Source organism: Panthera pardus, unplaced genomic scaffold (genome assembly GCF_024362965.1).
Source record: "Panthera pardus isolate Hobbes unplaced genomic scaffold, ASM2436296v1 HiC_scaffold_23, whole genome shotgun sequence".
Taxonomy (NCBI): domain Eukaryota; kingdom Metazoa; phylum Chordata; class Mammalia; order Carnivora; family Felidae; genus Panthera; species Panthera pardus.
This window is the reverse complement of record NW_026526799.1, coordinates 661,349-687,382: the sequence shown is the minus strand read 5'-3', so window position 1 is coordinate 687,382 and position 26,034 is coordinate 661,349. Positions and strand designations below refer to the sequence as shown.

At 44.1% G+C, this 26,034-nt stretch overlaps 1 protein-coding gene across 3 annotated transcripts; it reads right to left on the bottom strand.

The window, feature by feature from the left end:
- Positions 1 to 1,789: 1,789 nt before the first annotated feature.
- Positions 1,790 to 24,941, bottom strand: MORF4L1 (mortality factor 4 like 1). Of its 3 annotated transcripts, none has more exons than XM_053888594.1 (13): positions 24,736 to 24,941; positions 18,998 to 19,044; positions 17,288 to 17,355; positions 13,828 to 13,944; positions 12,254 to 12,340; positions 11,747 to 11,827; positions 9,264 to 9,289; positions 8,454 to 8,542; positions 7,217 to 7,318; positions 6,028 to 6,116; positions 5,366 to 5,538; positions 4,789 to 4,873; positions 1,790 to 2,031 (listed from the first exon to the last, which is right to left on the bottom strand). In XM_053888594.1, exons 1-13 carry the CDS (start codon positions 24,773 to 24,775, stop codon positions 1,947 to 1,949), a joined length of 1,089 nt encoding a protein of 362 aa, XP_053744569.1. In that variant the 5' UTR covers positions 24,776 to 24,941; the 3' UTR covers positions 1,790 to 1,946. The 3 variants fall into 3 exon arrangements, with proteins under 3 accessions (XP_053744569.1, XP_053744570.1, XP_053744571.1); XM_053888595.1 differs by having other exon boundaries at positions 13,828 to 13,941; XM_053888596.1 differs by lacking the exon at positions 13,828 to 13,944 and having other exon boundaries at positions 24,736 to 24,931.
- Positions 24,942 to 26,034: the final 1,093 nt, after the last annotated feature.

The following is a 26,034-nucleotide window of genomic DNA, read 5'->3' as shown; positions in this document are numbered from 1 at the left end:
GCAGTCACGGCAGGAACGAGGGAGAGGAAGTGAAAGCGACAAGGCCTGCTCCTGTCCTGCCAGTGGGTTCAGTTCCTAGTTCAAGGAACACACTTAAGACTAAGGGATTCTAGACTGCCTCGCGAGGGAAGCTGGTCCAGAAGTCTCCACGGCGGGGGCGCACAGACGTTTGGAAACAAAGACCTAGGTTTAAAAAACTATTAGAACAAAATGTTTTTAAAAAGTTTGTATAAACACGTATGGTGGATGTTAACTAGACCTAACTGTGGTGATCACTTCACAATGTATACAAATACAAAACCACTGTGCTGTACATGTAAAACTAACAGGTCAATTGTACTTCAACTAAAAAAAAAGATTTTAACATGAACACTTTCGTTTTTCGGTAAGCATCAATTAATAACTATCAGTTCAGGATCATCTTGATTAGATTTTATTCGAGCTCCTCTGACCACTGCACATCATGTTCTGGAACCACCTTAAGAATTACTAGCATATGGGGGCACCTGGGTGACTCAGTTGAGCCTCTGACTTTTGGTCTCAGCTCAGGTCATGATCTCAGGGTGGTGAGTTCAAGCCCCACCTTGGGCTCCTGTGCTGGGCGTGAGTGAAGCTTACTTTAAAAAAAAAAAAAACAAAAAACAACTAGTAAATGAAAACCTACTCAAAATGCTTAATAGAGTTAACGTCCAGGCAACATTACTGCCTGTAGTGTCACCAGGCAGACTTATCAATGCTCTGCTCCTTTTTAAGTTTATTTTGGGAGAAAGAGCACAAGCAGGGGAGGGGCTGGGGAGAAAGGATCCCAGCACGGAGCCCAGAGCCTGAAGCAGGGCTCAGACTCACAAACGGGGAGATCGTGATCCACGCTGGACCCAGGGGCACCCAGGCACCCTTTGCTGCTCCGTTCTTCCGCTCCATTTACATAGGTGGGGAGAAGTTAATGTCTGATAAAGAAAACCCTGGATTTTAAGCCCTGTGAATGTCAGTGAACATCTTAAAATAATGAGAAAGCAAGATGTCACAGTTGTAAAACTTCCCTCACTGCTCAAGATTAACAAGAGTCTACGAAAAGCAGAGAAACGGTCCTGTGGCTAACTCCTCAGCGAGAACTCGAGAGCAAATTGCCAAAGCTTCCGTGGATGAGAGGGAGATGCTGCAGCCAACCACCTCCTTCCATAAAAGGCCAAACGAGAAAATCCAACACCTCCCTGCTCCCTGAAGTACCACTGCCTAGACGTGAAAAGGGATACACAGTACAGAGGTCTCAAAATGTACCCACACAAGCACATTGCTCTTTGAAATTTAAAGAAAAAATTTATTGAAGATCTGAAAAACAATTCCTAAAAGATTGGCTTTTCCAGAAAACTGTAGCTACACAACGCATCGCGTCTATCATGTTAACACGTGCATTAGACACAAATACAAAACCATGAAACAAGCCACCATTCTTCAACAATCGGAGCAAAGGGACGATGCCTAAGGAACAGCATGGACGGCCTGTAGGATGGGCTCTTTACTTTAAGCACCATAAAAAAAGGAGCACAGACGGATGAGCGTGTTCAGGTATATACACTGAATCGAACCTTTGGCACTAGGAATCAGAGCAGTTTGTCATACAGCATTAACACATATTATAAAAGTGCGGAGTGTCAAAGGGATAGAACCACCAGCATTCAAAAGCAGCTTTGTCGACTAGGCAATAAAACACTCTACAGTATGTCTCTCGTCGTCCATCACTGAATACACTGGTAGCGACTTTGAAATGAAAAAAAAAGAAAAGAAAAAAGGAGCTATAACCCCTTTTATTTTCTCTGTTTAAGATCAAACAGAAAACAAACATCAATTCTGTTATACACTAACATTTGCAAAGTACATCATTTGTACAAGAGGAGGACTAAACAAAACTGTGTTTACAGAAATCCAAACAGCATCAGCGCCTCGCCTCACACAGCTTTCCGATGGTACTCAGGCGGGGCGACTTCATAATCGCTGGCACTAAACAAGGTTGCAGAATTCTTTGCCAGGTATCTAAAAATAAAACATTATTCATTACGGAGACGAAAAAGAATCGTACACCTTGATCCAAATCAAGGCACAGAGCTGCACAAAACAATTTCTCTTAAAATATACTAAAATCATGGCAACCTCACAGTGAAACCAGAGTTACAACTCAGTCAGGGTTATGGACCAAACAACAATGCATAAAGGTCCAGAGTTGCTCTCCCATTTCAAAACAGGAATAGCTGGCTGTCTTCAGAATACCAACTTGACAGCTTGGACTATCTTCTCAAAACAAATGTTGTATCCTTTTTTTTTTTAAGTTTATTTATTGAAAGTGAGAAGTGAGCGTAGGGGAGGGGGGGCAGGGTGGAAAGGGAGACAGAGAGAGAGAGAGAGAGAGAGAGAGAGGGAGAGAGGGAGAGAGGGAGAGAGGGAGAGAGGGAGAGAGGGAGAGAGGGAGAGAGGGAGAGAGAGAGAGAGAGAGAGAGAGAGAGAATCCCAAGCAGTCTCCGTGCCGTCAGCACAAAGCCTGATGTGGGGCTCGAACTCCTGAATCGGGAGATCACGACCTGAGCTAAAATCAAGAGTCAGATGCTTAACCCACTGAGCCACCCAGGCGCCCCACAAATGTATCCTAGAACAACATCTAGGGGCGCCTGGGTGGCTCAGTGGGTTAAGTGTCTGACTTCCGCTCAGATCATGATCTCATAGTTCGTGAGTTCAAGCCCTACGCTGGGCTCTGTGAGGACAGCTCAGAGCCTGGAGTTGCTTCAGATTGTGTCCCCCGCCCCTCCTCCACCCTACCCCCTCCAAAAATAAACATTGAAAGAAAAAAGAACGTCTAGATCTTTTCCCTAGCTCTTTGAAATTCATTACATTAAATACAGATTCAGAAAGTGACACTTTCAAGTTTAAATTTGAAATGAACACCATAAAAATCAAAGGGACCTGAAATGAAGTATCAAGTAAATAGTATGTTTATTTCACAAAGAAACCGAGGCAAAGAGGACTCTACGTCTCACTAGTAGAGCAAGGACTATAGATTTGCGAGCATGTGCTGCGGTTTTAGAATTATAAAATACATGGTATCATTTTAAGAAAATTCAAATACAGACACACATGACCTTCCCTCCCAAAACTATGCCCAAGAAATAACCCACTTTTTGGTATGATCCACACTTTTCTAGGTCTTTTCCAAACACTAAGGATGTTTCTCCATGAACGAGAATCGTACCACACAAATACTCTTCAGAGCAACTTGATTTTCGTAAGTGGACACGACATGGGAATCTTCCCTGATCGGACCGACATGCCTTCAACAGCAGCTTGGCTGTTTAGAATTCTTCATTATTATACACACAGAGTCTAGGGGCGCCTGCGTGGCTCAGTCAGTTAAGCATCTGACTCTTGATCTCAGCTCGGGTCACACATGATGTCATGGTTCCTGGCTTTGACCCCTTCATCGGGTTCCGCACCTGCAGTCCGGAGCCCGCTTGGGATTCTCTCTCCCTCTCTCTCTCTGCCCCTCCACTGCTCACGTGCTCTCAAAATAAGCAAACACTTAAAAATTTTTGTTATACACATACATTTTAAAGCCTCACGTATTTGGAAATCTTTGTGCACTTAAGCATTTCTACCAGCTAAGTTCCCACTTGAACTTTCAACAGGCACTGCCAAAATGCCCTCTAAAAAGGTGAAGAAACCAGGACGGCCCTTTTCCTCAGTACGTTCAATCGTAGCCACTGAGACACAGCTATTTGGATCATCGGACACTGAACGCATTTCTGACAGCCCCCCTATTGCCAGTTCTGTGAAATCCCAATGTCCTACTTTTCACTGGTCTGATCATCTTTATTAAAAATTCTTCTTCGTGTGTTACTACTTTATCACAGAATTTTAACTTTTTACATAATTTCCTATATTGAGTTAAAAGAAATTTTTTTAAAATCTTTATTTATCCTTGAGAGACAGACAGAGTGTGAGCAGGGGAGGAACAGAGAGAGAGGGAGACACAGAATCCGAAGCAGGCTCCAGGCCCCAGGCTGTCAGCACAGAGCCCGACGCAGGGTTCAAACTCATGAACTATGAGCTCATGACCTGAGCCGAAGTCGGATGCTCAACCAACTGAGCCACCCAGGTGCCCCTCCTATATAGAGTTTAATATTTGTTTTGTTGAAGTTTATTTCTTTTGAGAGAGACAGAGACAGAGGACACGGGTGTGCAAAAGTTGGGAAGTGGGGGAGAGAGGGAGAGCGAGAATCTCAAGCAGGCTCCACACTGTCAGCACAGAGCCCAATGACGCGGGGCTCCAACTCCCAACCCTGGATGACCCTGGGATCATGACCTGAGCTGAGATCAAGCGTCACTTAACCGACTGAGCCAGCCAAACCCCGATTTTACTATTTACAAAGACTTTTCTCACTATAAAAATAACAAAAATATTACCACTCTTCTTGATCTTAATAGTTCCAATGTTAGACTTAAACTTGTGATTCATCTAGAATTTCACTGCCTGACAGAAAGTGTGGATCTGATGGTTTCCTTCCAGAACACTAGCCAGTGGTCCCCGTCTTTCCCCAACGGCTCCAAGGCGCTGCTCCACCACGCGCGGTGGTCCACATCGCACTCGTGTCCCACGGACATCTCTACTCACTCCTGTACCGCTCTGTCCCGTTTACTCGTGTCTTCCCACGTGCTACGATCTACAGTGCTGACAGGTCAGAGCCAGTTTCGGGGCACTGTACTAATTCATGTTTCCAATTTCAGGCATACTGTTACACTTACTTTAGGAAATCATGAAGATAATTCAGCAACAATGCAAGACTCTTCTCGTCCAGAGGAGTATAGGCCAACATGGCTCCAATTCGTACTGTGGAGATAAAATAATGTAGTCAAAGTTACATCCAAGGGGGCACCACGGGCATTACGTGACCTAACACAATCATCACAGATGCCTTTAAAATTTTTTTTAACATTTATTTTGAGAGACAGAGCACGAGTAGGGGAGGGGCAGAGAGAGAGAGAGGGAGACACAGAATCGGAAGCAGGTTCCAGGCTCCGAGCTGTCGGCACAGAGCCCGACGCGGGGCCCAGACCCACAAACCGCGAGATCATGACTTGAGCCGAAGTCGGACGCTCAACCGACTGAGCCCCCCAGGCGCCCCCATCACAGATTCTTTTAAAGTACATGATCTCAGAGATGCTAACTTTGAAACAGATTTAGATAACATTTTCAATAAAAAGCTCAAATTGAAATGGAGTATTTTAGAATGTTATTTTCTGTAACCACTTCAGATTCATTAGGAAAGACAAAACTACCAAAAACCCAAAGAAAAAAGTTTTTTCCTCAATGGCACATTACCGAACAATCTCAGTAGATGTGGCGCCCCGTACACCTGGGACATGGGCGCGTCCGGGTGGTCTGCGAGAATCTCCGCGTACTGCGGCCTCTCAAATTTGTAGAGCAGCTGAGTCCCCAGCATCACGTTGAAGTACTCCTTTATGCCGGCCACCACCTCGTTCACGGCGTACTCCCTGACAAACACAGAGACGTGTACTTGCGAAGCAGGTCACGGACAACTGAGAAACGGGGATTGATTCGACCCATACAGGAGCAAGGGACCGGAGTCGAAGGCTGAACTAATGACGATGAATTTTTACCCGACAGGTTTTTTTAAACAAGAGATTTAAACAAAAGCACAAGAGAAATCAATTCCAAAAACAAACCGGTGCTAAGTAAACCACGGCCTTCAGGCTGAGAATGGCTTTTACATTTTCAAACAACTGTATTTTAAATGGTTATATTATGCACTTGACACGTAATAGCTTCACTTTTACCTAAATGTTTACCATCTGCCCTTTAAGGAAAAAGTTTGCCGACCAAACTCCAGGTCAAACCAATGAAATTCTATTTTGCTAGTTTCTGATGGCATTTAGAGGAAGTGGACGTTTCAAAAGATTAAGACTTGGAAAGAAGAATACTTAATGTCTTTCTATGCACTTGAAAGATCTGTATGTTCTTACTTATTATCTGTGTTTCCTCGAGATTTCTTGTAATTTGCATAATCCTCTAGAATGGAATCCACGTTCTTCTTGGCAGGAAGATAAAACAGCTGTGGAAAAAAAATACACCTGAATACTAGTGTTCTTTTTACAGGAAAATTACAACGGAAAAGTCTTAAGGCAATAAAAGACCACCTAACAGTATTACAAAACAGGAAATGGCACTCTCCAGCACTTAAAACATGCGTAATGTGGCTAAGGAACTAAAAATTTTTATTAATTTCAAGGAAGGAGCCAAAAATGTGACCAGCAGCTGCCGTACTGGACACCACAGCTCTAAAGACTGGCATCTGTCGGACACACACACACACACACACACCATTCACTACGGAGGGAATGCACCACGCAGAAATGTACCTCCAAGACACCGTCATTATGTACCCTGTGTGTACCATGTGCCACACCCCGCTTGAAGCATACGTGAACTCTGAGGTCGTGCTCACATCTTCAGTGTGAGGCAGAGACCTACCGAGGCCGAGTAACTTGTCCAAACTCTAAGTGGTAAAGCCAAGGTTTGAACGCAGTTCAGCTCCAGAACCGAATCAAGAACCAAACGGAGTCCGCATTTGTACATGATGGAGGTCTCGTAAGTCTCCTTATCCCCAAATCTTCACACCCCCACTCCCGCCCACGCTGCTCATTCTAAGTACTTGGTGCATCTGTCCTATAAAGTTCTCCACTTGAGGTCTAGGACCGCACTCTTGCAATGTCACACACGTACCTCACAAAGCCCCGATTTCCTTTCCGCTAGTAACCACACGTCTCGGCCAGAACACTCAGGTTGTCTGGGAGGCCATGAATACTTGGCAGAGAACTGTGTGCTTCCTACAGCCCAGCAGCAGCAGCACCACGTGAGGACACCCCATTTTCAGTGACAGAACAGAAACCACGTGCTACTTCATCTTTACCAGTTTTCAGGGCTTCCTATCCTAGAAAGCTCCAAAACCGAGTTATTGCCACCTATTCTCGCTAAAAACTCACGGATTCCTTCTATCCTTTCCAAGACATGCCTTCTGATGATCAAACTATTCAGTCTCTGAATTAAAATAATATTCATCAATCACACCCCTTCAAGAGCCAAGTCTATACAATTTTTTCCTTAAAATCTGTTTCCACATCAGCAAGAACATCTGTGTAGCTTTCAAGGTACCTGTTTTTGCCGGGTAATTAAGTCCCAATCATCAACAAGCCACGGTTTTAATTCTTCAGGAATCTTTACTTTCACTTCAACTCTGTTCATGAATGTTTCCTCCTGAACAGAAAAGGGAAGGGCATTAAAAATCTGTCTTTTCTCGCTCAATAGCAACACCAAAATTCAGGGTTTTTCTCAATATTTAGAGGCACCAAGTACATACGTATATGTTATGTTTTATTTTTTAATTTTACAGAGAGAGCGAGTAAGCGCACACAGAAGGGGCAGGAGAAGAGGAAGGGAACAAGGGAGGGAGGGAGGGAGGGAGGGAGGGAGGCAGAGGGAGGAAGGGAATCCCAAGCAGGGCGGCCTCTGCACTGTCAGCTTGGAGCCTAATCTGAAGCCCAGCTTGGGCCTTGATCCCACAACCCTGGGCTGGGATCATGACCTGAGCTGAAATCAAGAGTTGGACGCTCAACCAACTGAGCCCACCCAGGCTCCCCTGAATTAGTTCAAGTACTCAAATGGACTGCCAGAGTTGGCATTTCAAAAATCGTAAATGAAAAATCCCTACAGCTAAGCTGCTGGGAGAAAAGAAGCTTCTCTTAATAGCCAAGGACTATCCCATACAGATTAAAGTTACTTCTTTATACATAAAATTAAGTGTCCTGACTTCTAATGAAGTCTTCAATAACTGCCTGAAGTTGCCTATTTTCAAAACATACACTGTTTAGGAGTATACCATTGCTTCCTAACCTCAGCTTCAGAAATATAACTGTCAGTTGAAAATTAAAACCACACTTCCAAATTCCTAATTTTGGAAATCACAAACAAGACATTTTATCACTTAAGAATTCTAAACTCATATTCACACACACATATATGCAGGCTAGATAAAGCTTCTGTGGCATTTGTTATGGGTTTATTAAATCATCTTGGGACATACTAAACCATTTAACGTGAACTCGTAAGTCTATACAGTCGAATACCAATGAAATATTTAGTCCTGTACGTGAACATAGAGCTTACAGACGAATATTTGATGATGAGCTGGGGAGGACATACACAGCAGGGACACATGCAGAGCTACATGTAAAACAGAAGATGTATAAAAAAAAATCCTTAATCCAAAAAAGAGGAATGTTTTCATCGCAGTAGTTAACCATGTTAACAATGTTTTCAAGACTGAAGTTCTGATTATTTTATTGCACAGACTAGAAACACTAACATGCTATTCGTAATGTTAAAAACTCACATTCTCAACGGTAGGATCCACTCGGGCCCTTTTCTTGCGAGGAGGCTGAGGTGTCTCGCTGGTACTGCCACCATCTCCATTTCCAGGTGCTAGACACATGCAGGACAAGGACAGGAGGTTCTTGGCTTAATACAGGAGACACTCTTAAGGAAAATAGTTTCCCGATAAACCCTCTTTCTTATTTTTCCATTACACAGGTGTTACCTGAATCTAAAGAATCGTAGTCCTACCAAAAATACAACTTTTATAAATTTTTCTATCATTTAGCATTAAGTAACATTTAGTGGGGCGCCTGGGTGGCTCAGTCAGTTGAGCGCCCGACTTTGGGTCAGGCCATGATCTCACAGCTCGTGAGTTCGAGCCCCGCGTCAGGCTCTGTGCTGACAGCTCGGAGCCCGCAGCCTGCTTCAGATTCTGTGCCACCCTCTCTCCCTGCCCCATACCCACTCGCATTCTGTCTCTCTCAAAAATAAACATTAAAAAAAAAAAAAAAAAAAAAAAATTAAATAAGTAACATTTAGCAACATTATCTTACATTTATTAAAAAATACTATCTTCCCAATGACTAAGACTAAAGAACATGAAAATAATAAATGCTTACAAGGTTTTTCCATTGTAAAAAGAATTCTCAAAGTTGGCTCTCTACTACTATGTACCTAACTATGTACACTGTTGTGACTCATCTTTGAGATCACCAAACATGATAAGCTTACTCTCAAAACTTTGTAACTCTTAAAGCTTAACACTGATTTCAAAATGTAAATGTTATGAAGGTAAAATAATTATTTTTAACCAAGTTAATATTCTTACTTTTCTGTTTGTTCTTTTTGGTTTTCCTAAAAGGAGAAGGAAAAAAAAAGAAAAACATGTGATTACTGCTAGTACACCCGCCCCCATACGTTCCCTTTTACCAGGGTTAAGTTCATAGAGAAACACTGCCTTGGATGGGAAGATCAGGCTGTAAATATAGTTTCCCTGCTCAGACATTAAGAATTTTCAGTGACAGTTGGCTAAATTCACACCTCCCTCCATATAACAGAAAAATAAACCAAAACCACATCGGGAGACTTCTAGGATTATACTCTTAATTTATAAGCTCACGGCATGTAAGTTATAACCATACTGTAGTTTATGTTACCCTACTCGTTCCACAAAATCCAAGTTCCAAAAGTCAACATTCGCCGTTACTTCAGTAAACTGGTGAATGTGTATGTTCAGCGAACTGGTAAATGTGTATGTTCCACCCTCACTGGCCCACAATGTTCCACCCTATTTCTCCCTAGTACATAGTCCTTCCTTTTTGACACCTAATAAGCTCTTTTCTTCTGAAACCAATGTCTCCTTCCTCTTAGTCATCATCTCCAATAGCAACTTCACTCGTTTATTTACCAACCGGCAAACAGTAAACTACTCATTTTAATTCCACATACAACTACTTACAGAATGCAAGGAAATGGTTTGCAAAAAGCCCAAGATTATGGACTCTATCTGGTGAGACCCAACCGTAACACTGGAGTATGCTGACCCTTCTACAGCTTTAGAAAGTATTTATAGGGGCACCTGGGTGGCTCAGTTGGTTAAGCAACCGACTTTGGCTCAGGTCATGACCTCGCGGTTCAGGAGTTTGAGCCCTGCGTCCGGCTCTGTGCTGACCGCTCGGAGCCTGGAGCCTGCTTCCTGCTTCAGGTTCTGTGTCTCCCTCTCTCTCTGCCCCTCCCCTACTCGTGCTCTGTCTCTCTCTAAAATAAAATAAACATTAAAAAAAAAAAATTTTTTTAAGTATTTATAAGTTATTAACTGTACTCATCTAATTTAGAGCAGAAGGTTCATTTTACAACTCAAATTAACTTATGTTCCGTTACAAATACAAAAAGCTGGCCATCTATCTGAAAGTACAGGTTTTTTCCTGTTTCTCTAAGTTTAACTTCTGGAACACAAGTATCTGTGTTCAGTCTGAACAGTATTTCTGGGTCAGACTAAACTATGAACTTTTACTTAATTGATGTCAAGAACATGTGAGGACCGGGGCGCCTGGGTGGCTCAGTAGGTCAAGCGTCCGACTTCGGCTCAGGCCATGATCTCACCGTTCATGAGTTTGAGCCCTGCGTCCGGCTCTGTGCTGACAGCTGGGAGCCCAGAGCCTGCTTCAGATTCTGTGTCTCCCTCTCTCTCTGCCCCTCCCCTGTTCGCACTCTGTCTCTCTCTCTCTCAAAAATAAGCATTAAAAAAAAAAAAAAAAAAAAAAAAAAAAAAGAACGAACGAACATGTGAGGACCAAGAGCGACCAAGAGCTTTTACACACACATTCCTGACCCACTCATTCTACCATAAAAACAACGAAAAAACACGGACAACTAACCCTAACTCTTAATATCTATAAACTATACTTGAATGAATCCCAACAACAGACTCTGACATTCTTGTTTCAACCTTCTTGCTTATGTTAATAAGCAAGCTAATTTCTCAACCTATGCAACAGATTTCACATACTAAACTGCTGGTGTTGTTTGAAGTCCTTTCTCCAAGCCCTTCTCTGCCAAAAAGGTAACTGAGAAGACTGTTAAAGCAAAAAGCACTGTTCCAGCCTCGGATGACACCTATCCTGAAATAGAAAAATTCCTTCCCTTCAATCCTTTAGATTTTGAGAGTTTTGACCTGCTTGCAGAAGCACCAGATTGCACACCTCCCCTTGAATGGAGTGCCTCTCATCATCCTTGATGAGGAGAGGGAACTTGAAAAGCTGTTACACCTGGGCCCCCCTTCACCTCTGAAGATGCCCTCTCAACCATGGGAATCTAATCTGTGGCAGTCTCCAAGCGTTCTGTCGACCCTGGATGTTGAATTGCCACCTGTTTTGCTATGACTTAGATATCTGAATTTCTTAGCACCTAATAGTTTGTACGTTTTGTATTAATAAAGCAATTCTTTAATAGATTCTTCCTTAAAAAAAAAAAAAAAAAAAAAAGGGTTGTGAGTGTATTCAATGCTGCTGAATTATACACCTAAAAATGAGTTAGAGGTAAACTTTATGTTATGTATATTTCACCATAAAACAAACGGGGAGGAGGGTAGAAAATCTGCTAAGGGAAATTAAGGGATATGTAATTATTATGTATTTTCAAACAACTGAACGCTTGAGAAAGGAGTGCTCATTGGCATTTTTCAAGTTGAAATGTTCCAGGTTCCATTTTCAATGAACTCTAATACAGGACAATGGGTATATGGAGCTTGAAGCTCACTTCTAGAACGATCGCTTCCATAACGATACGCCAAATTAAAACAGGTCTGCTTACACTTCAACACTTTTCTGCTGCAGGCCGGCGGTCTTCTTCCCTGGGGCAGCGCCTCTCATCTTCCCCTCTGCATACTGCTCCCTTCAAAGAGAATTCCAATGAAGTTGTCATCAAATGAGTACTTACATGGAAAAATAATTGTGCCAGCTTGATCCCATTTTGAAATTTATATTCAAACTGAGATCCCTGTGCCCTTCCCAAGTAGAACTCCCACAGAGTCCGGGAGCCAACAAGATCACAGTGCATTTCCAACTACAGAAATTTCCAACATCCTGCTGCTTCCTACCTAACTCTATGGACAGACTAGAAATGACTGGTCTGCTACTCCTTCCTTTTTTCTAGGAAAGGCTTCTGTGATTGAAGTCAAAGCTACAACACGGCAGCTGACAGGTACCAAGAATCATTTTTTTTGGCAGGCAGGCCACAGGATTTCTACTGTTCATTCCACTTCCCAGAACTAATGTACAGACATTTCTCTTCCTACTCATGTTGCCAAAACAAACTTACTGATTGGCTTTTTGAAGTTCTCGCTGTTTCTGCAGATTGGTGTCCACGTACTTGAGTACTCTGCTTTCTGGAACCCATTCATCCCAACTGTAAAAGACAAAAGTTAAATTATCATTCAAAGACATTTTTACTACTATTCAGACCCTGCCTCCAATTACTTGTAGAGATCCAAGAGGCAAGACTCTGGATTTCTCTGAGATTTAATTAATTGGGACTACAAATTCGTTCTCAACTGAAATGAAAATCCAGTGAAAATCTGTGCTGTAAGAGAAAGAAACTATATCCTCAAAAGCAGCACCCTAAACCTTAACTGCCAGATTCCAAAAACAGATTATTCAAATCCTTTCTTAAAATGAGTACAGTATGGCACTTAACATTAAGAGTCCCTAAGCAGAGACGCCTGGGTGGCTCAGTCCCTAAGCATCTGACTTCTGCTCAGGTCCTGATCTCACAGTTCATGAGCTCGAGCCCCGCTTCAGGTGACCTCGAATCCCACTTTGGGTGAGCCCCGCTTCTCTTTCTGATCCTTCTCTCTGCCCCTGGCTCACTTGTGCCCTGCGCCTTCTCTCTCTAAAGAGAAAAAAAAAAAAAAGAGTCCTTAAGTAATTATCCTTACAGAATAAAGAGATCTTAAGAATTTTAACTTCCAAAAAAAAATGAAGCATGGGAGTCCACAAGAAGCTGCCATCTTAAAGAAGGAAAATTGATCAGCTAGTTAGCTAACTATGTAACAGCAAAGTTACAGAACTAGCTGTGCCTCACTTTCATCACCTATAAAATGGGAGATAACGGTGCCTACCCTTACAGTATCGTTATGAGAAATAATACATGTAAAACAGTTCAGAGTCCGAACCAGAAAAAGCACTCAAGGTCTGTCAGAAATCTACCAGGTCTATCACAAATATCATCCACACCAACTCAGCAAATACTGTAAATCAAATGATTACAATGGTTTATCAGACTACATCATCCTCAACCTTCACTCACTCATGAACGCACAGAACCAGAGATGGCTTCCTAAACATCAAAAGGAAGAACCGACCACTCTTTAAATAAGCATTCTGGCAATTAGAAAAGCTCCTTCCTTCAAGATGTCCGAGTGTCGGGGCACCTGGGGGGCTCACTTGAGTGTCCGACGTCGGCTCAGGTCACGGTCTTGCGGTTGTTGAGTTCGAGCCTCACATCAGGCTCACTGCTGTCCATGCAAAGCCTGCTTCTGATCCTCTGTCCCCCCACCACCCGCCCCTTCCCCGCTTGCGCATGTGTGTGCTCTCTCGCTCTCTCAAAAATAAATACTAAAAAAAACTTTTTAACCACAAAAAAAGATTTCTGATGTGTTTTTTTCCAAAGGGGAAAACAAAAACAAGGTATTTTTTAGGGAATGCTTAACTATTCATGCAAAGTGCTTCTTTTCTCCTGCTGAGGGAGCTCCTTTAGTGACACAAATAGATGTATCCAAAGCAAATGATTTCCCACCTCTGACCTCTTACATAAGATAACCAAAAGAAGAATAAATAATTAAAAAGCAATCCTCAACATGATTTCCTAGAGAAAACTTTAAAACATGCATTTACCTAGAGGTCAGGAGGGGGTGGTGTACTGAGGGAGCTCCTTCAGGAACAGGAAAAAGGGCTACAATATCCTCACGTGTCTTCAAAGTTTTTTCAGAGCGCCTGGGCCTCACAGCACTTCTGATACAGACAGCATAGTACAAAGTAATCTCAGTAACTAGGTGCAGAATTTAGCTTAAGCTTTATTAAGATTTATTTACCGATGGAATATTTAAATGTCTGTGTCAACGAGTTCCGGTAAGGTTTTTGAAAATTTAGAAATTATGTTATCTACTGTGCGTTTGAAAAAAGTATGTACTTAACTAAAGTTTTAAAAATTCCAATTTGCAGATTGGGCTTTTGTTGTATGACTTTCTAAGAGAATCTTACAAACCATTTTCAAAACGAGAATCTGATTTTTACTTATACATCTACTTCTATCTATTCCAACTCTCTCGGAATTAGGCAGAGCTGGAAAATTTTTATTTACCACCTAACTCCATTGTGGTTCCCGGCAAATCCCTTCCCCCTCTGATAAAAAATGCATCTAAAATAACTTTGATCTAAAAACCAAATCAAGGGGCCCCTGGCAGGCTCAGAAGGTAAAGCATGCGACTCCTGATCTCAGGTTTGTGAGTCTGAGCCCCATGGTAGGCACAGGGTTTACTAAAAAAAAAAAAAAATTTTTAATGAAAAAGTAAAGACCAAATCAATCCTTGTCTCCTTTATGTGTCAGAAGCTAAAACCCTTGCCGAACCACAGGAAAATTAAATGACATTTTTTGTTCTGAGGAACATCACTACCAGGATAGTAACTGAAAGCCAAACACTCAGAAATTTTTATAGGTCACAAACATTAAACAAGTTCAGAATTTTCTAAAGGTAGCTTGTCACTAACCCCCACAATCACAATGACCGGTGACACTGCTTACACAGCACTAAAAAAAAAAACAACAGAACAAAACACACACACATAACACACTTGCTGGGCTGCTGAATAACTGCTCCCATTTCAAAATGGGCTTCGAGGCTTCTCTACTCACAAAAAAAATCAAACTTTCCAACATTATGGTCTATTTATCTATGTTCCAAATCAACTACAAAAAACACATCTACCTTTGTTCATTAATATCCTCAATTTTACACCTATGAAGATATGAAATATCTCCAATGTTGAGTGCCATTTTTAAATTCTTTTTCCAAGGAATATATAAAATTAGCTTTACAAAGCGCAAAACAAAATCTATGCAGTCTATCATTTACCTGTGTTACTGAACTCTAACAAAGGGAAAAACATTATTTTAAAGCTATAAAATCAGGAAATACAATCATTTGGCACTTTCAATCTCTCATAAGCCACAAATGCCACTCAAAATCCAGTCTTAAAGCCATACACATCTACATGTAATTTTATACAAAATATTATACATAACAGAATTAAAACACAAATCCTAAAACAATTATTTAAATGGGGATGAGGGCAAACCTCTGCCATGAATTTACTATTTGTTTTTCTTTGATTTCCTGGATGAACTTTAACTTTCCTACACGTAACATGCATAAAGTCGACATTCTATTACCTGTAGAGAATGGAGACTCTTATCACATGGTAATACTCTGAACCTTACCAACGTTGACATAGTATCAGTATGTAAAGTAAGTCTATTACAAGACTGAACTAGAGCTTAAACATTTTCTCAATAGGAAACTACAACATACGCTAGGAGCCATATGGTAAACTCTCCTGGACGTTAGAAATAATTTAGCATTAATACCGAAACCACATTTAAAAATCACAGCTTACTTCTCCAAGACAAAAGGATAGTTTTGGGGGCGCCTGGGAGTTTTAAGCACCCAGCTCTTGGTTTCAGCTCAGGTCAGGCTCTCTCAGAGTCAGACTCTGGGCTGACAGAGCAGAGCCTACTTGGGATTCTCTCTCTGCCCCTCCCCCACTCATGCTGTCCCTCTCTCAAAACAAACAAAAAAACCCAAAACGATAATTTTCTCCACTATTTTCCCAATTTCTCAATGTTTAAAATCTTATCCGCCACTATTAGAAGTAGTTTAATTATTAAATGGGAAAAAATTACAAGTTGTCAGGAACGTACTTTGACACATTTTAGATTTCCACCTTTCTACAACTATACTAATGGAAAAAAAGGGTCTGGTATTTCTTCTCAGCTAGCGGCATTTTGCGAAAACAAATTCTTCTAACAAATAAAACTGGGCCGGATCACCTGGTAAGGGACCCCATGAGACAAGACCAAAGTCACAGGGCCAGTAAAAGTCACAGACAATAGCTCCTTGCCAGCAACAGAGTAACCCTCCAACCTGACAGCCCGTTCACACAGAGAAGTCGGCAGCAGAGCACAGCTCAAGGGACGCAAAGCCTTCAAAGGTGCCAGAAAACAACCCCCAAAAAACTACTTTCTGGCAATTTTTGAAGGACAAAACACACTAATGAAAGTAATTTAAAACCTCTCATAGTACAAATTACAGGATATTCCATTTCAGGCATCAGAAACGAGTAAATTATTAGATGTGCCGTATCTGTGGGTCCCAAGAAGAAAGACCCATCGCTGAAAAAGAGCTCCCCACTGGCTTGCTATTCTAGAACGTGTTCAATCTGTGACCACTGTCTACTCGCCGTAACGGACCAATACACCACTCCTTTAAAAGAAAAGTCTAACTCTTCAAAGTGAAAAATTAAGTTTAATTAGGTAGGCAGTTAAATCTCTGTATCTGTATTAAACCATATTCTAAAAAACGAACCACAGGAAATCACTCTCTGCCAACATTTATGTTACCAAAATTCAGAATACAAGTTCGTCACTACTTCCTAACGAGGCAACCTTTTTCCTTTTCCAAGTAGAATAATCCAACTAGCTCTGAATATAACTAATTGCAGTAACATACATACGTAACTGCGTGGGTGCTAAGGCAAAAAAACTCAAGCTGTCCTAAAATGAACCAAAACCAGAAAAAAAAGAGCAGTTGGTTGACTAACGATTAGACATTACACTAGAACACAAGAAATCATCCAAAGACTTTAAAATGAAATGGTGGGTACCCTTATTTCTATTATTTTCATCATACCATAAATGCTTCACCCTTGCTTCAGTATGTAGTAAAACCATCCAAAAATTAAGAGGCACGGGTGTGCAGGGCACCTGGATGGCTCAGTTGCTTAAGCATCCGACTTCAGCTCAGGTCACGATCTCACGGTTCATGAGTTCGAGCCCCGCACCAGGCTGTGTGCTGACGGCACAGAGCCTACTTGGGATTCCACCCACCCTTTCTCTGACCCTCCCCCACTGGCACTTCATCTCTTTCTCAAAATAAATAAACCAACTTAAAAGATGTTACAAAAATGTTTTTAATAAAAATTAAAAAAAAAGAAAGCAGCATGGGTTTGTGACACACACGACACAAGCTACCTTGTTAAGAGATACAATTGCTTTTAAAGATCTAATACTAATACTCACTTTTTATTCCAACCACTGTAATGTATAAAGTATTTCACTTGTTTGTCCTTTATGGCAACCTTTACACACTGAAATAAAAAAAGAGAAAATTCACTCAGAAATCGTTTTTGAAAAAGGCGACAACTACCTGGATGACTTTCAAGTATGCGATCTTTCAGACACTCCACTCAAACCTTGGGGACCAAAACGAGCACAAGAGAGCAGGACTGCCAAACGGAAAATCATCCAGGATCTCGGGTTACTTGCACACACTGCCATCCTGCAGCTGCCTTAGAGTCACAATCTGTGGAAGTCAGCCCAGCAAAGCTGAAAAACTGTATTAAAAGATCCCCCGACCCTTAACTCAATGGGCTGGAGTAGCCCTGAGAACAGCTAATGAAAGTCATTTTTGCACTTTCTCCAAGTCTAGCCAGCCAGAAACTAGTACTTATTTCAAAAACCAAATTCAGCTAAAGAAAATTATTTAGACAGTGCCTTTCTATTATGAGAAAGCGCCATTAACTTATGGAAGGCAAACTGTTTTGCTGCAAATTATCAGCAACCAGCAAAGTGACAGATGAAAAACATTTTATGTTCTTCTTAAAAGCAGCCAAACAAATTAGAACAAATCGTTAAAGGTATTAACTATGACAAGTGAAAGTGATGACTCTCCGTCACGGATTAAAAGTCTTTATCTGAGACAACCAAGAGGATCATGACAATTTAAGTTATTCCAACCACCATTTAAAACTTGTTCCCTGGAGTTTCAGCTGTCAGAGGAGAAAAGTGGAGTGTGCCACAGTTGATGCAACGAAAATAACACTCCGGGATATAAATGATCAAGAGGACTCACAACTTACTTAAAACTGTATTAGGATTACATCACGAGGACATATGTACGTCCACATGACGTTCCTGACCGGATTCTCCATGAATCCAAATTCAGCCATTTTAGAACTTTAAAAACACACATCTATATATTCAAAACAACTGAAAAGTAGTGAAACTGGTTATTATTTGGAGACACACTTCAAAATTGTTAAGACCATTTTCACAGACACACATAAACTACCCACCAAGAATGCTGCAGAAATTGCATGTAACTAAAGGCTGTATTGCTATGCAGACCATTTTTAAAACCACTGTTAAAAACAGTCACACCATAAATATCTACGCTAAAAATTACCAGAAACAAAATACTAAAAATAAAAACACTTTTTACTTGGGAATTCACTACTTCATTTACCTCTGGCTAAATGTAAAACCAGTTTTCACAATTGGGATGACACTGACAGAGGAAAGGAAGCCCCCCGCGATTCAAACTCTGACAGACGAGCCAACAGAAAGAAGTTAAATGTCCTCACATTTTTACCGTTAGGTTTTATCCTTAACGTAATAGATCCCTCAGTGCTTACTCAACAACTACTTACACATGAAAGTGACTGGCCAGATGTCCTCACAAGTCATTAACAACACAATGCAACTTGCTCCCACAAACCTTTTATCTCCCCTCAAATACTCCAACCACTGGGCCTTCCGCAGGTCACTGAGACAACGGCAAGGTGGCAGTGCTTTGTCTGGCCCACTCAGCAAGCAGTTAGACACCCAGAAAGAGAACATGAGGGGCTCTATGAATCACAAATGTTGGAACAAAGCAACTAACTCTCTTACGACTCAAGTCATCTAACCAATAATTTTAGCTAACTTGTCAAAGGAAAACAGGTTTCATACCTTTGCTTCATAGAGAAGAGGCCCATGAAAGCACAGCACTCGCTCACCTGTGAAAGTAAAAAAAAGAAAGAAAAAAAAAAAGGAGTTAATTTTCATTTATCTTCGTATCTAAGAGTCGCACGTGAGGACCATCACAGCTGTACTGTTATTGCTCGCAAAACCAGAAGAGTAAGGCTATGTACAGAAAAACACTTCAGATCAAACTTCAACAGTACCCTACAACAGAAAACACCTTAGGATGTGATGTAAACAGCAAAAATCAATGTATTAGACTATCAATCTATTTGGATCATCAGATAGTCTACCACCTACTAAGCCAATAAAATCTACAGTAACTACCTACTGGTAGGACTGGGTATTTCAATGTGCATCTGAAAATAAGATTTTTAAAATATTTCCAAAATGAGGACCTTATGCTCTACCTATTATCTCTGGTTCCAAACCTTTTCCTGGGCAAGTAAAACAGATAAAATTCTAACTTTTGGAAATCACACTCTATGTTGAACCTACCATTCAGACTTGCAAGAATAACTAAATGGAAGGGACTAGAGGATGACCTGGAAGCCAACTGCTCATCAGACAAATCAAGCAGGTAATTCCTGACAGTACCTGAAAATTACATTTGATTACAGTAGAAACCAATTTCTTGCACATTATTTTCAGTCTACTTGGGCTTCATCAGACCCAGAGGTAACAAAAGTACTCCACCACAGTTAGCTCTTTTAGCTCTAAAACTACGAAAACAACCTACTAGCTCAACCTTGAAGAAACTAGACAGCAATAAGATTTTCACTATTTTATTTTTTAACGTTTATTTATTTTTGAGAGAGAGACAGAGTATGAACGGGGGAGGGTCAGAGAGAGAGGGAGACACAGAATCTGAAACAGGCTCCAGGCTCTCAGCTGTCAGCACAGAGCCCGACGCGGGGCTCGAACTCACAGACCGCGAGATCATGACCTGAGCCGAAGTCGGACACTTAACCGACTGAGCGACCCAGGCGCCCCAAGATTTTTTCACTATTTTAAAAAATAACTGCTGCTTGTAAGTTTCAAAAACTGACAACTGTGGGGCAGCCAGGTGGTTCAGTTGGTTAAGCGTCGGACTCTTGATTTCAGCTCAAGTCATGGTTCATGAGTTCAAGCCCTGCGTCCAGCTCTGTGCTAACAGTGGGGAGTCTGCTTTGAGATTCTCTCTCCCTCTCTCAGCCCCTTCCCCGCTCATGCGGTCTCAAAACTAAATGTTAAAAAAAAAAAAAAAAAAAAGTTATCCTAAAGCAAATCCGTACGTTCATTTTCAACATATTTATACCCAGTCTTTCCTGTACCGGTTTGAGCACCATCAGATCAATGGGGGACACAGATATGGAAGCAAATAGTTTTTGCACAATTCGCTGGATTTCATATTTTTATCTTCACATGCAATAGGAGTGATGAGCTACTAAGGAAACAATGGGTACAGCAGCACAGAAACATGACAAGGTGACACTATCACACTCCTTACCATTTGAATATAAATAGTTCACTATCACTGGAGCACAAGATAAACACGTAAAAGTAGAAATCAATGTTAAACAGATCATGGTGTGCCTGCCTTCTATGTCATGTAATGAAGTGTGGACTTCATCCTGTAAGAACTCCCAAATCTCACCAAGAATCTCTTGGAGTTTTTAAAACTACAGATTTTTTGGGCGCCTGGGTGGCTCAGTCAGTTAAGTGTTGACTCTCTGATCTTGGCGCAAGTCATGATCTCACGTTTTGGGAGACTGAGCCCTGAGTCAGGCTCCGCGCCGACAGCTCAGAGCCTGCTTGGGATTGTCCCTCTCCCTTCCCCCCACTCTCCAGCTGGCTCTCTCTCAAAAATAAATAAATAAATTTAAAAAATAATAAAACTACAGATTCTCAAGCTTCACCAGAGACCTGTATTAGAACCTCCCGAGCAGGGTAATGTTACTCTGCTCAAAGTTCTCTGTAATTCCCGTGCAGTGGTTCCCCTCTGAAGGACGTGCCAGAAGATGGGCCTGTGCAGAGCTTCAATGGAGACTGGAAATAGGGAAACGAATCAAAGACTTGTGCCAGCAGTCCATGGGAAGAAATAGATCTGAACCAAAAGCAGTGAGAAATTAAGGACAACCAAGCAAAAACAGAAAGTTTAAACTGACTTCCAGGCTGGTGGGAATATTAACCAAAACAGGAACTGGAAGGAGGGGGTTTAGACCAGCTTTGGAGTGTGTTCCAGTGGCTACAGCCCATCCAAAGTGGAGCCACCACTGAATACTGAGACCCTGGGGACATGAATAAGGTGTAGCAAACAAACAGCAGCAGCAAAGATTGGACCTGTGTCTCCTAACCTCACTCTTCAGGTACATTTTAAAGACACCGTGGAGGGGCGCCTGGGTGGCTCAGTCGGTTAAGTGTCCGGCTTCGGCTCAGGTCATGATCTCACAGTCTGTGAGTTCGAGCCCCGCATCGGGCTCTGTGCTGACAGCTCAGAGCCTGGAGCCTGCTGTGGATTCTGTGTCTCTCTCTCTCTCTGCCCCTCCCCTGCTCATGCTCTGTCTCTGTCTCAAAAATGAATAAAAAACATTTAAAAAAAAAAAAAAAAGTAAAGACACCGTGGAAAGGGCCTTATTCCTCCGTCTTCCTGGCCGCCTCCAAAGACAACTGTACTGGGGCCCTTCTGACCTCCACCGCAGCTACTAGTGCACTGACGGATGGCAGCCTGCTTGGAGGCATTTGACTCACCAGGATAACAAACGCCTGTGGCCTACTTCTCATAATAAAACTGCAGAAAAAGACTGGTAATTGGGGAAGAGAGCAAACCATGGTTATCAGGCTTTTGCAGCCTTTCTCCACTCTTAATGCTTCTAGTATCCTTAGACGAAAGTAATTCTACCCAATGCTCTCAAATTCAAGGTTGAGATTCCAAGGTGCCATCCTCCCACTGGTCTATGCTCACCAGGAACACTAAGAAGCTACCACCAGCCTGTGAATTCCTGACAGGGCCTGAACAGTTTTCTTTACCATGTGCTGGAAGAGAATTTGAAAGAGAGGATCAAGTCCAGTACAAAATAGTCACCACGCTTAAAAACCGCTTATCTAACATATGCTGAGCATTAAATGAGAAAAACCTCCAAGTGTAAGGGAATCATGAAAGAAGTACTCTTTCTGATAATTCATATTTCCACCATCACATACGCTCAATTCTTCTGCAGTGTCTTCATTCAATTGTTACCACCAACAGGGTAGTACTTTTTCCTTTCAAGGCATTCCCTGAACACATCTTATAAACAACATTTAAAAGTTTTGGGGCGCCTGGGTGGCGCAGTCGGTTAAGCGTCCGACTTCAGCCAGGTCACGATCTCGCGGTCTGTGAGTTCGAGCCCCACGTCAGGCTCTGGGCTGATGGCTCGGAGCCTGGAGCCTGTTTCCGATTCTGTGTCTCCCTCTCTCTCTGCCCCTCCCCTGTTCATGCTCTGTCTCTCTCTGTCCCAAAAATAAATAAAAAACGTTGAAAAAAAAAAAAATTTTAAAAAGTTTATTTAAAAAAAAAAAGAGAGAGTAAGCGGGTGCAAAAGGGGAGGGGCAGAGAGAACTCCAAGCCATGTCGAGCTTGGAGCTTGACGTGGGGCTCAAACCCAAGGCCATGAGATCAGGACCCGAAATGAAATCGAGTCCGGTGCTTCACCGACTGAGTCACCCACGTGCCCCCAAATAACTTCTTAAAGATGGCCCGGCAATTCAGCGTTAACACGAGAGTAGAAAACACATGTGGAAAGTGATGGTAAGTAAGGGCCAACACTCTGGTGAGCAGCTTTCCAACCTTTCTGCGGGCACCTTGGTTCCTACTCCTGTCTGATTCAGCACCACAGCAGCATGTGGCTTCTCCTGGGTGGTTATCCGCCTACTGGCTCCCTCCTCCCTCTAGTTCACAACTGAAGCACTTTCTCCAGAAAGCCACCCTTGACTGTTCCAAACCTCAGCGATAGTCCTTCCATGTCCTACAGCAGGGATGCACTTTCTGCGCCATCGGCGAAGCCTATGGGTCATTTCCCAGAATGTTTTTGTAACTACCTGAAACACTGGTATTACAGAGGAAACCAATTATACTGAGATGGTTATCGAAGCATTTTAAGTGTCACGTTCTGATGTTACAGGACCTCCTTAACTGATGGAGCAAACTCTTGGTCAATCCAACAGCTACCATAATTTTGACTGAGCAGCTGAATAGATGTTCCACACTGCACTGCCAACACTACTGTGCAGGGGGGCGGGGGGGGGGGGGCGGTTTAAGAGGAGGATGGATTCGTAATTGAAATACAAAATCTCACTTGGACAAAAAAAACAACAAAAAAAAAAAACCTCTTCCTTTCAGATAGACCTATATTCTACCCACTAACTTCTAGACTAAAAATCCCTGACCTAAAACATCTGGATTAAAAAAACATAAACCTTAACCCATAGGAGGTAGTCGCAACTTTTCACGATAGGAGAAAGCAGGTACTGAGCCAGTCCTTATAAAAAATACCCTTGATAACTTCTTAAATAGTCCGGAAAGTGACAGCATACTTGGGGTGGGGGTAAGGGGTCTACAAGTTTGAAAATCCCCGCAACGACAGGTGTTTTTGGCAGATGTCTGGACGTCTATGGTGACTAGCAGCTCCACCGACCGCGATGAACGGTACGTGAAGGTGTCCCTGCTCGGCTAGGAAACGTTACTTCTGTTTTACTTTATCGTGAAGCCCCCACTCTGATGTACGCGAACAGACGCGTTAACCGTAAACACTAAAGATCTCCCAACAAAGTCTGGTTCTACCGTCAGCCAAGATGTATTCACCAAAGAAAAAAAAAAAGTAAGAAAAAGAAAAAGAAAAAGAAAAAAAAAAAGAAAAAAGAGAAAGAAAAAGAAAAAAAGAAAAAGGAAAAGAAGAAAAGAAAGCGCCAATTAATAAGCCAAAGAAGCCAGCGTCCGAGTCCCCGCACGTCCAGCGTCGCTGCACTCAGCCTCGGGGCGGGGGTGGGAGGGGGGGGGGACCGCGGGCGCACCGGGACCGGGTCTCCGCACAGGGAGCGCGCCCGCAGGGCGGAGGATGCGGGCGGCACAAAGCCCCGCGCGCCCCTCCGGCCCCGCCCCGCCCCGGATCCCGGCTGCGCGCCCCGCACCGCCCGCCCCGAAGCGCGCGGCCGCCGGGAGGGGGCGCTGCGCGCGCGGCCCGCGCCGGGCGCCGGCGGCCATGATGGCGCGGCCACCTCGCAGCGGCCATTTCGCAGCAGCGCGCCTCTCCCGCCACAGACGCGAGGCCCGGCCAGGCCCCGCCGCGCCGCCGGGCGCAGCCCCCTCGGCGGCAGGCGGCTGGGGCGCCGGCCGGGGGCCGCCCGGGCCGCGCGGTCCCCCGGCGCGAGCGCCGCCTCCCCTCCCCCACGCCACATCACCGCCCGGCCGCCGCCATGGCGCGCCCGCCGCCTCCCCACAATGGGCGGCCGCCCGCGCCCGCTTCCCTCCCGGGGCGGCCGGCACGCCCAGGCCCCGCCGCGCCCGGCGCTCCTCGGCCTCGCCCGCGGCCGTCCCGCCCGCGCCGAGGCCCGCCGCCGCAATGCGCCTTCCGCACAAAGCCCTGCCCGCCAGCCCCGCGGGCGCGGCCCGCGTCGCCCCCGGCCCCCGAGCCCCCGAGCCCCCGCCGCCCAGCCGGGCCCGCCGCTCCCGCGCTGCCGGCCGCCTCTCCCCGGGGGCCCGGACTCACCCTCCTGGAATTTGGGCTTCGGGTCCTGTTTCGGCGCCATTTATAAGTGATTCGCCGCCGCCTCCTCCTCCTTCTCCCACCACCCCCGACTACCGCCCCCTACTCTCTACCCCACCCAGCTCCGCGTCAGACGCGCCGTCAGGCACCGCCAGCTCTACATCCCGGGCCCGATTTGCCAGCGCCCGCAGACCTCACCGCGCCGCGACCGCGCAGCCGCCGCCCCAGCCAACGGCCGCACGCCGCGCACGCGCCGCTGCGCCCGCGCCGCCCCGGGGCACGCCGGGAGCCGTAGTTCGGAGGGGAGGGGGGAGGGGAGGCTGCGCGGGCGGGGAGGGGGAGGGGAGGGGGAGGGGAGGGAGGCCGGGGGAAGGGTCCTCCGGTCAGGGCTCCCGCGGGGGCTGGGGTCTCTTCGTGAGCCTGCCCACCGCCCTCCACTTGCGCTGCCTCAGTGTCGCCTGCGTCAGAGTAATTCAGTGGTTGAATGTGAGCCCTGTTCCCGCCTCAGCCCCTCACCTGCCGCCCCCAACACAGGTGACCACAGCCCCATCTCTGCGCGCGTCCTGCGCTGCCTGCACCCCGGCACCCTCTCTGCCTTCTCCGTTCATAGCGAAGTTGCGGTTGTTGCCTTTGTGTTAACTACACAACCCATACTTGAATATTTGCCTTGTTCTGACCCGGCAGCCCGAAGTGTAAACACAGCGCACGCCGTTAGCAATCCTCTTACTTACCCTCATTTACCTCCGCATCGTTTCCCTTCGCTCCCTGTGGGTTCTTCGTTCCCCGTAGACACACTGTACATGGTGTTCTGTGGCTTCTTTTTAAACTTAACGGTGTGGCCTAGAGATGACTCCAGTCACATCTGTCCATCTCAGGAGGTACCTCGGTATAACCAGACCCTAGTTTATCTGACCTTGCTTCTGTTGCCGGACATTTAGGTTGCTTTCAACTTTTCACTGTAAAAACAAACAAACAGAAAAACACGTATGTCTTTCCACCTAAACCACTGCACACATTGGGGGTTTTTTTCTTTTTCTTTTTCTTTTCTTTTTTTAAGACCCGAGATGTAGAATTACTAAGTCAAAGGCTGTGGGCATTTAAAACAGCCTTATGGAAGCCTCATCAGTTTACATTTCAACCAGCAATTTAAGCGAGCCTGCTTTCCCGCATCCTTGCCAACCATGGTATCATCAGCCCTGCAACCTGGTCTTAATACAGGGGGAAGTCAGGTTGTGCAAAGGAAACCAGACACCGAACAGAATTTCCTCCAGCAATCAGGGTAGTGGACGGGGGCTCGAGGGA